The 9,799-nt window shown below is 36.8% G+C and overlaps 1 protein-coding gene across 2 annotated transcripts; it reads left to right on the forward strand.

Moving 5' to 3' along the window:
- The first annotated feature begins 900 nt into the window (after nt 1-900).
- On the forward strand, nt 901-8,829 carry LOC9322507 (DNA-directed RNA polymerase IV subunit 1). 2 transcript variants are annotated; one of them, XM_002886395.2, is made up of 19 exons: nt 901-1,422; nt 2,681-2,777; nt 2,861-2,981; nt 3,067-3,188; nt 3,283-3,321; nt 3,404-3,622; nt 3,697-3,849; nt 3,938-4,033; nt 4,112-6,007; nt 6,102-6,271; nt 6,354-6,420; nt 6,500-6,618; nt 6,716-6,864; nt 6,954-7,216; nt 7,299-7,472; nt 7,572-7,709; nt 7,784-8,025; nt 8,126-8,237; nt 8,315-8,829. In XM_002886395.2, exons 2-19 carry the CDS (start codon nt 2,694-2,696, stop codon nt 8,519-8,521), a joined length of 4,371 nt encoding a protein of 1,456 aa, XP_002886441.1. In that variant the 5' UTR covers nt 901-1,422; nt 2,681-2,693; the 3' UTR covers nt 8,522-8,829. The 2 variants fall into 2 exon arrangements, with proteins under 2 accessions (XP_002886441.1, XP_020891122.1); XM_021035463.1 differs by lacking the exon at nt 901-1,422 and adding an exon at nt 1,895-2,022.
- The last annotated feature ends 970 nt before the right edge of the window (nt 8,830-9,799 follow it).

Here is a 9,799-nt window from a genome sequence, read left to right on the forward strand (position 1 = left end):
AGTTTTGTAAATTAGACAAAACCACATGTTTACAGTGTATTAGTATGTTATGTTAATAAGAAAATTTACTGGAAGATTTTTAAGTATAGTTATTCTACATGTTTTTATAATAAACATATTTTATTTATAGTTATACGTTAAACTGTTTTAATAACTAACCATTAAACTAACTATGTAAGTGCTTTACAAACGAACACGTGAACTTCACGAAAACAAAAATCCAATTTTACATCGCGACAAAAAAAACTGATTTCACATATATATCTTGATTTATACACCGACATTTACAAACTCCAAAAATAAGATTCGTAGAATCTTGTAAATTTTAAACTATTTTTAACTCAATTAAGTTTAATTATTTATCACATTTTCCCTCTAAAAAAATTCATCTCATTAAAAAAATTGTACCATAAATTGTGCATGTAACTAAATGTAAGTGTTTTTTTCAAACAATAAATTATAGTTTAACTATATATAAGTGTTTTTTTTGTCAATCAAAAAATTATATTTTAACGTATAGAAACAAAAATAACGAATTTATAGCGTGAATTTTAAGTAATTCTGTTTTACATATTGTATCTTGATTGACACCGACACAAACTTTACATATAAAATTTAATGTAAATTTTAAGTGATTTAGAGATTATAATCCGTATTTCTTTTGTTAACTAGAAAAATCAAAAAATCATTTAAAAAATAAATGGAGTTTTTTTTGGGTTCACATTATAGTTATGAACTAAAACAAGCTAAACCCCAGTTTTTTTTTTTTTTGACTAGATGGAAATTCAATTAAATACAACATTATACTCTTAAAAAGTATTAATTACTTTTTGTCAGTTTTAAAACTAGTCCAAAAGTAAAAAAAAAAAAAAACTAGTACAGCTAATTTAATATGCTTAAGGAAGGATTTTGCAACTTTTTATTTTCTTCCCAGTTTCAGAGTTTATACAAATAAGGTAAAATTCGCAGAAACAGAAAATCAAAAATCAATTAAAATAATAAACCGAGGAAGTAAAAAAGATTTCCGAAAGGTAAAGTGTACTGCTGTAAAGTAGGTAAATAGAGGTACAGGTCAAGGGGTAGTTTCGGTATTTCATCTCTTTCTTCTTCATTTTTTTTTTTTTTTTGGTTTCTCACATTCCAAAGTCCCCATTGGACTTATTGAGAAGAGTTTTTTTCGTTTTCTCTGCTTTCTCACTTTTTCCCGTTTCCTTTGGGAATACAAACGGCGGCTTCTCAAAAGCCTCCGATTTCGATTTTTTTTTCTTTCTCTTTTTAGACTTTTTTTTTTTTTGTTCTTTCCTTTTTCTTCTTCTTCTTCTTCTCCGGCTTCTTCCGTCGGAACTAAAAATCAGAGGTTTTTGTTTGTGCACTGTTTCAATTGGATCATTCGAAAGTGAGATTCTCTGTTCTACAAAACAAGTAAGTAACTACATTGTTCTATCTCAATTCTCTTCTGGGTTTTCTTTACCTTTTTCGGTAATTTTCTTTCTCTTTGAAACAATTTGAGTTTTCTTTTTCTTGATTGATCACTCTGTCTTGTTCCTTTTCACGGTTCTTTTCTTTAATTTTGATCGATCGTTGTCTCTGAAATCCGATTTTGTTTCTATGAACTTTCTTTACTTTGGATGATTGTGAAAATTTTAGTTCTTTGGTTTGTGCATGTTCTTATGAGAAATCGATTTTGAGATCGTCTTAAGGCGGTTAATGTTTTTTGTAGTAATGATTTTTGTGAGTTCTTTAGAAGTAAAATTTGGAAAAGGGTTTTTGTCCTTTTTTGTTGTTGTTGACAGTGTTTTTTTTTTTTCAATCCATGAATAATGTGTGTTCAAAGTTTGAGCCTTTTTTATGTGTGTGTGTTCTCTGCAATTTTTTTTCTTCTTCTTCTTCTCTGGTTTGAGTTAGAATCTTCTTTGTCTGAACATGTTTTCTCTTTTTTTTGGGTTCATGCTAGATTCTATCAGTAATTCAATTTCGAATCTCCTCTTCTTTTTGATTGGCCAGTCACAAAGAAAGATTGTGGTAACACTTTTGTCCCTTAACAAAAGTTGTCTGTTTCTCTTTGGTCAATTTTTTGATCAGAGAGAGTTGTTTTGGTTTTTGGTCTGGTCAGTGCAATGCTAAAGATTGGTTTTTGTTTCATATTCTGCACATTTAGATTGATGACTAGAGGGTACAGATAAAAACTGACGATTTATCAGTGGGTTTTAGCTCTGTTTTATGAGTTTAAGATCTTAAAGTACGAATATTTCAATAATGCTTGTTCAAAAGTTTGAACATTTTTTTTTTGTGTTTCTGAAATAGTTTGATTTTCTGGGGTTGTGGTAGATTCTCCTTGTATTCATTCAGTGAATCTGATAAGATGTTTAAGTTACAAAAGTAAGTGTAAATATTTTCAATAATGTGTGTTCAAAGTTTGAACCATTTTGTTGTTCTGCATCGCCGTCGAAGTTTGTGCTTACAAGTTTGTCTAAAACCAAAAAAGTTGTCTTGTTTCTCAGTGGTCACTATTGATCAAAGAGAGTTGTTTTGGTTTTGTCTGTCTGGTTGATGAAATGCTAAAGATTGGTTTTGTTTCACATTCTGCACATTTGATTTGATCACTATAAGTTGCTTACAAAAACTGATGTTTTCACTTTTGTGTCTACATTGGCCTTACTGGTGATTTCACTTCTTGTAGGAATCTCTTCGACATGGAAGACGATTGCGAGGAGCTTCAGGTTCCCGTGGGAACTCTAACTTCGATAGGTTTTAGCATTTCAAATAACACTGATCGAGTAAGTGTTGTCCTTAACTAATCTTCCTGATTTGTTTGTGAGTAGATTGAGCAAATGTTTAATGTAATGTTACTTTGTTATAGGATACAATGTCTGTCATAAAGGTTGAAGCACCGAATCAGGTGACTGATTCTCGGCTAGGGCTACCGAATCCGGATTCTATCTGCAAAACCTGTGGCAGCAAAGATCGAAAAGTTTGCGAAGGTATCATCAAGAATCTGGTTTTGGCGATATTGTTTCATCTTTTAGCTCATTTATGATTAGTTCCCTGAGTTTCCTTTCTGTTTAGGGCATTTCGGGGTTATAAACTTCCAGTACTCGATAATAAACCCGTATTTCCTCAAGGAGATAGCTGCGTTGTTAAACAAAATCTGTCCGGGTTGTAAATACATTCGAAAAAAGCAGTTTCAGGTTCACGAGTCTTTCCAAATCCTTTAATGTGTGTCAATTGTTGGTTTTGTGTTCTTGGAACTACATATACTAATGTCGCCTTTGCTTGACACAGATTACCGAAGACCAGCCTGAGAGATGTAGATATTGCACTGTAAGAGTTTGATTGCAACTAATTTTTTTCATTTAAAGCTTTGTTCCTACACTAATTTTCGGTTTTTGTTGTTATATATCAGTCGAATACCGGTTATCCTCTAATGAAGTTTAGAGTAACTACTAAAGAAGTCTTCAGGCGATCCGGGATCGTTGTTGAAGTAAACGAAGAGAGTCTGATGAAACTCAAGAAACGGGGAGTGTTAGCATTGCCTCCTGACTATTGGAGTTTTGTGCCACAAGACTCCAATATCGACGAGAGCTGTTTGAAACCAACAAGGCGAATACTAACGCATGCACAGGTATAGAAGAGTGAAATGTAACATCTCCATGATTTCTTACTATATAGTTTTCTGAAATTTTAACCTTTTTTCAGGTTTATGCTCTGTTATCTGGGATTGATCAGAGACTCATCAAGAAGGATATCCCCATGTTCGACTCTCTTGCTCTGACATCTTTTCCTGTTACACCAAACGGTTACCGTGTAACCGAAATAGTTCATCAGTTCAACGGAGCTCGACTAGTATTTGTAAGTTAAAACGCTTGTTTATATAATTTGTATCATATTCTATGTTATTTCTCTTATCTTTTTCGGTTTTTTTGCTCATTTTTTGAAGGATGAACGGACTCGGATATACAGGAAACTAGTCGGCTTTGAGGGTAACACGCTTGAATTGAGTTCTCGCGTGATTGAATGCATGCAATATTCCAGAGTAAGCAGTAGTTTCTGATAGATTAAACGTTTCTTTCTGTTCATCTGTGAAGGTTAGTAATTCTTGTTTTCCGCACAGCTCTTTTCGGAAAATGTGTCTTCGAGTCAAGATTCCGCAAATCCATACCAAAAGAAGTCTGATACACCAAAACTGTGCGGTCTAAGGTTCATGAAGGACGTGCTGCTCGGTAAAAGAAGCGATCATACATTCCGGACAGTAGTTGTTGGTGATCCGTCCTTGAAGCTTCATGAGATTGGCATACCCGAGCGTATCGCAAAAAGGCTTCAAGTATCAGAGCATCTCAACAACTGGAACAACGAACGGCTAGTCACTTTCTGTTCCCCCAACCTGTTTGATAATAAAGAGGTGCATGTGAGAAGAGGAGATAGATTGGTGGCTATTCGAGTCAGTGACCTCCAAACCGGAGACAAAATATTCCGGAATTTAATGGATGGAGACACAGTGCTGATGAACAGACCGCCTTCGATTCATCAGCATTCGCTTATTGCAATGACAGTTAGAGTCCTCCCAACGACTTCTGTTGTCTCCTTGAATCCGATCTGCTGTTTGCCGTTTCGTGGTGATTTTGATGGAGATTGTCTTCACGGTTACGTTCCTCAGTCCATTCAAGCAAAGGTCGAGCTTGATGAGCTTGTTGCTTTGGATAAGCAGCTTATCAACCGACAGAATGGTCGGAACTTGCTTTCCTTAGGACAAGATAGCTTGACGGCGGCTTATCTGGTCAATGTCGAGAAGAACTGTTATCTGAATCGAGCTCAGATGCAGCAGCTTCAAATGTACTGCCCATTTCAGCTTCCTCCGCCTGCGATTATCAAAGCTTCTCCTTCGAGCACTGAGCCTCAATGGACGGGAATGCAGCTATTCGGGATGCTGTTTCCTCCCGGGTTTGACTACACTTACCCTCTGAATGATGTGGTTGTGAGTAACGGAGAACTTTTGTCTTTCTCTGAAGGATCTGCTTGGCTCCGAGATGGAGAAGGTAATTTCATCCAGGGATTGATCAAACACGACAAAAGGAAAGTTCTTGATATCATCTATTCCGCTCAAGAAATGCTATCTCAGTGGTTGCTGATGCGCGGATTGAGTGTTTCCTTGGCGGATTTGTACCTTTCCTCTGATCCGCAGTCTCGTAAAAACTTGACTGAAGAGATATCATACGGATTACGGGAAGCTGAGCAAGTCTGCAACAAGCAACAGCTAATGGTTGAATCTTGGAGAGATTTCCTTGCAGTTAATGGGGAGGATGAGGGAGAGGATTCAGTTGCGAGGGATTTGGCCCGGTTCTGCTATGAGAGGCAAAAATCCGCTACATTAAGTAAAATTGCAGTTAGTGCTTTTAAGGATGCTTACAGAGATGTTCAGGCACTAGCATATAGGTATGGCGAGCAATCCAACTCTTTTTTGATCATGTCAAAAGCCGGTAGTAAAGGGAATATCGGGAAGCTGGTTCAACACAGCATGTGTATCGGTCTGCAGAATTCGGCAGTTTCTTTGTCCTATGGGTTTCCGCGTGAGCTGACTTGCGCTTCTTGGAATGACCCGAACAGTCCACTTCGTGGCGCAAAGGGAGAAGACAGTACTGCTACTGAGTCATATGTTCCTTATGGAGTCATTGAGAACTCGTTTCTAACGGGTCTGAATCCGTTGGAATCTTTTGTTCATTCAGTTACAAGTCGTGACAGCTCATTCAGTGGTAATGCTGATCTCCCCGGGACACTGAGCAGAAGATTAATGTTCTTCATGCGGGACATATACGCTGCTTATGATGGCACAGTGAGAAATTCTTTCGGAAACCAGTTAGTCCAGTTTACTTATGAGACTGATGGTCCCGTTGAAGATATCACCGGTGAAGCACTTGGCTCACTTTCTGCTTGTGCATTATCTGAGGCAGCTTACAGCGCGCTAGACCAGCCAATAAGCCTTCTGGAAACTTCTCCGCTTCTGAATCTTAAGGTTTTCCTCTTCTTCTTCTTCTCTTCTTGATTTATTTAACATTTCCACTTTATCTTTCTGCATTTCTCTAACTAGATTTTATCTCTTTCCACAGAATGTTTTGGAGTGTGGATCGAAGAAAGGTCAAAGAGAACAGACTATGACTTTGTATTTGTCTGAAACCCTTTCAAAGAAAAAGCACGGGTTCGAATACGGGTCACTGGAGATCAAGAACCACTTGGAGAAACTGAGTTTCTCAGAGATCGTTTCAACATCTATGATAATGTTGGTAACTTTAACAGTCTTTATGAATCTTTTTGGTTAAGGGCTTCTCTTAACAAATGTTTATTGTCTTCTTGGTTTATAGATTCTCTCCAAGTACTAACACGAAAGTACCGTTAAGCCCGTGGGTTTGCCATTTTCATATCTCTGAGGTACAAACTCATACACATATAGAGCCATATACATCTATATATGAACAGATTCTAATGAACCTCTTCTTTAATTTCACAGAAAGTACTGAAGCGGAAACAACTCAACGTAGAATCCGTGGTTTCTTCATTAAACGAGCAGTACAAGAGCAGGAACAGAGAACTGAAGCTTGATATAGTTGATTTAGATATACAAAGCACGTAAGAACATCCTTGACTTTGTAACAGACATGTTTTATTTCGCTTTTATGTCTTTATTAGAAACTGATTTGTTATACATTTATGTGTTGTGGATTAGAAACCACTGCTCTTCAGACGATAAGGCAATGAAGGATGATAGCTTTTGCATCACGGTGACTGTAATCGAAGCATCAAAGCACTCGGTTTTGGAACTGGATGCTATTCGTCTCGTTTTGATCCCTTTTCTTCTTGACTCTCCTGTCAAAGGTAAAGCGGGATGAATAAAAAGACGAGTGAGCTGAACAGATCATTGTTTTGTTATTATCGTTCTTATTAGTTCTATCATCTTTTTGCAGGTTCTCAAGAGATTAAAAAGGTGGATATCTTATGGACAGACCGACCAAAAGCGCCAAAAAGGAACGGGGACCATTTGGCGGGTGAGCTGTACTTAAGGGTTACAATGTATGGAGATCGAGGAAAAAGAAACTGTTGGACCGCTCTTTTAGAAACCTGTCTTCCCATTATGGATATGATTGACTGGAGCCGAAGCCATCCTGATAATATCCGACAATGCTGCTCGGTTTATGGAATAGACGCTGGACGGAGCATTTTCGTAGCAGTCAGTATCAGTTTCTTTAACAATTTCTTCATTTTCCTGGTCTTGCAGCTTCTAAAGTTATGATTTTTTCTTGTGACCGCAGAATTTGGAGTCCGCGGTGTCGGATACCGGTAAGACGATACTAAAAGAGCATCTGCTTCTCGTAGCTGACAGTCTCTCTGTTACCGGAGAATTTGTGGCATTAAACGCTAAAGGTTGGAGTAAACAAAGACAGGTCGAGTCCACGCCTGCACCTTTTACTCAAGCATGCTTTTCGGTATGTAACTAAATCCCAAGTTAACGTCCCATTTCTTTTGGTTATACCAAGTTTATATAGGATTTGATTTGATACTTAGTGCTTGCTTAATCTCTACAGAGCCCAAGTCAATGCTTTCTCAAAGCTGCTAAGGAAGGTGTTAGAGACGATCTTCAAGGGTCTATCGACGCGCTAGCTTGGGGAAAAGTTCCTGGTTTTGGAACTGGAGATCAATTCGAAATCATTATTTCTCCTAAGGTAAATTAACTTTACATTGATCCGTTTCGACCACAACTTCAGTGGTCTAATTAGTGTCTTTATGCCTGCATCAGGTTCACGGGTTTACTACACCGGTAAATGTGTATGACCTTCTGAGTAGTACACCTCCAAAGACAAACTCTGCGCCTAAATCAGACAAAGTCACGGTCCAGCCATTCGACTTGCTAGGTACCGCATTCCTGAAAGGTATCAAGGTACTAGATGGGAAAGGGATTTCTATGTCACGGCTTAGAACGATCTTTACATGGGAAAACATCGAGAAGCTTTCCCAGTCACTGAAACGCATACTCACCAGGTAAGGCGAAAAAACAAATTTTCTCCGATTTTTCTGTTCAAAGAACCGTAAAGATTCTTCCTTTTGGCTGATGCAAATTCAACCGCGTTACCTTTGTTAGTTACGAGATCAATGATCCATTGAATGGGAGGGACGAAGAACTTGTGATGATGGTTCTGCACTTGCACCCCAACAGTGCTGATAAAATTGGACCAGGCCTTAAAGGAATCCGGGTAAATCATATTAAAAAAAACTCATATGTTTCAGAATCTTTAAAAACATAAAGATCCTGACCCGGTTTCTTTTACAGGTCGCTAAATCGAAGCACGGAGATTCCCGTTGCTTTGAGGTTGTAAGAATAGACGGGACATTCGAAGACTTTTCGTACCACAAGTGTGTCTTGGGAGCAACAAAGATCATTGCCCCAAAGAAAGTGAACTTATACAAGTCAAAGTATCTTAAAAATGGTACACACCAGCCCGGTAGGCTCTCCGAAAACCCGCAAACAGTCAAGTAAAAGGAAGAAAAGGACTGTCTTTCCTGCGATATAATATCGAACAATGTAGGAAGTTGTGTGTATTTCTGTTCAAAAAAGTGATTAGATAGATATAGGGGAAAAGCCTTTTGGCTTTGCTCTAAGCTTCTTTTTGCTCCTTTCACTATGTAATACCTTTTGCCTTCAACCTAAAGGCTTAAAGGTTAATTACTTAGTGGAAGCAGCAACGAGAAGCTGGCAAAGGAGGCTTCTGTTCTGTTTCTGTTTCTGTTTGTAGACTATGAAATATCCGGTTTGACTATGATATATCCGGTTATGTTTCTGTTCTATCTTTACCCGGTTTAGATCTGTCTTCATAGTTCATGCAATTGCTAATGATCCTTATTACATCTTCCGGTTTTCCTCATGAGAAGTGAAACTTCTGGTTATGCTCTGTCTTTCCTGGTTTAGTGTTCTCTATTCTCATACAATTTGATCTTTCTTTACCCGGTTTAGATTGGTTTTCATGCAATTCGCTTTTGATTCATAGAAGTTATAACATCTTTCGTTTTCCTTACGAGTTTAGTGAAAACTTCTTTTTCTTATCAAAGCTAATTTCTTTGGTTATGCTCTGTTTTTTTCCTGGTTAAAATTAATTCTTATACAATTCTTTAATGATCTCTCCGATTATGCTACGATCTATCCCGGTTTAGATCGGTTATGGTCCCTAAAGAATATTTGTTTTCTCATGATTGAATCATCAACCTTAAGAAACAGATGTTTTTCTGTGGATTATAGAAATGATTTCATCAAACAACTACACCTTTTATGTTTCTCCATCACTTTTATGACTACAAATTATATAATTAAGTCTTTTCATCAAATTTTATCATCACTAAACAATGATATCCATATTTCTATGGTTTACCGAGTTGAATAGGAAGAGATCACCAAAAAAAAAATAACTTCTCTATCAAATGTGCAAAATTTTCGTTCTCGTGCAAATTTTTAATGTCTTAATGATCGTATAGTGGGACATGAATAATTTCTATTGATAGATTAAATTTCTTCAAGATATCAAATTGATGCAGCGTGATATTTGGATAATTCCAAATATCTTCTATGATTATCTTCTATTTATTTATTATTTATATTTTAATTAGTTTAGATAATTATTAGATTATTTTAGCGTTTATCTAGGGTTTTGGGTTTTATTATAAATAGCCACTTAGACCATACACAATGGTATAATCTTTGGTTGGGTGTGAGTAATATAAAAAGGAGAAAAAATAGAAAAGTTGTGTAGAAGTTGTATGTTGG

The sequence above is a fragment of the Arabidopsis lyrata genome (genome assembly GCF_000004255.2).
Source record: "Arabidopsis lyrata subsp. lyrata unplaced genomic scaffold ARALYscaffold_2, whole genome shotgun sequence".
Classification (NCBI taxonomy): Eukaryota; Viridiplantae; Streptophyta; class Magnoliopsida; order Brassicales; family Brassicaceae; genus Arabidopsis; species Arabidopsis lyrata.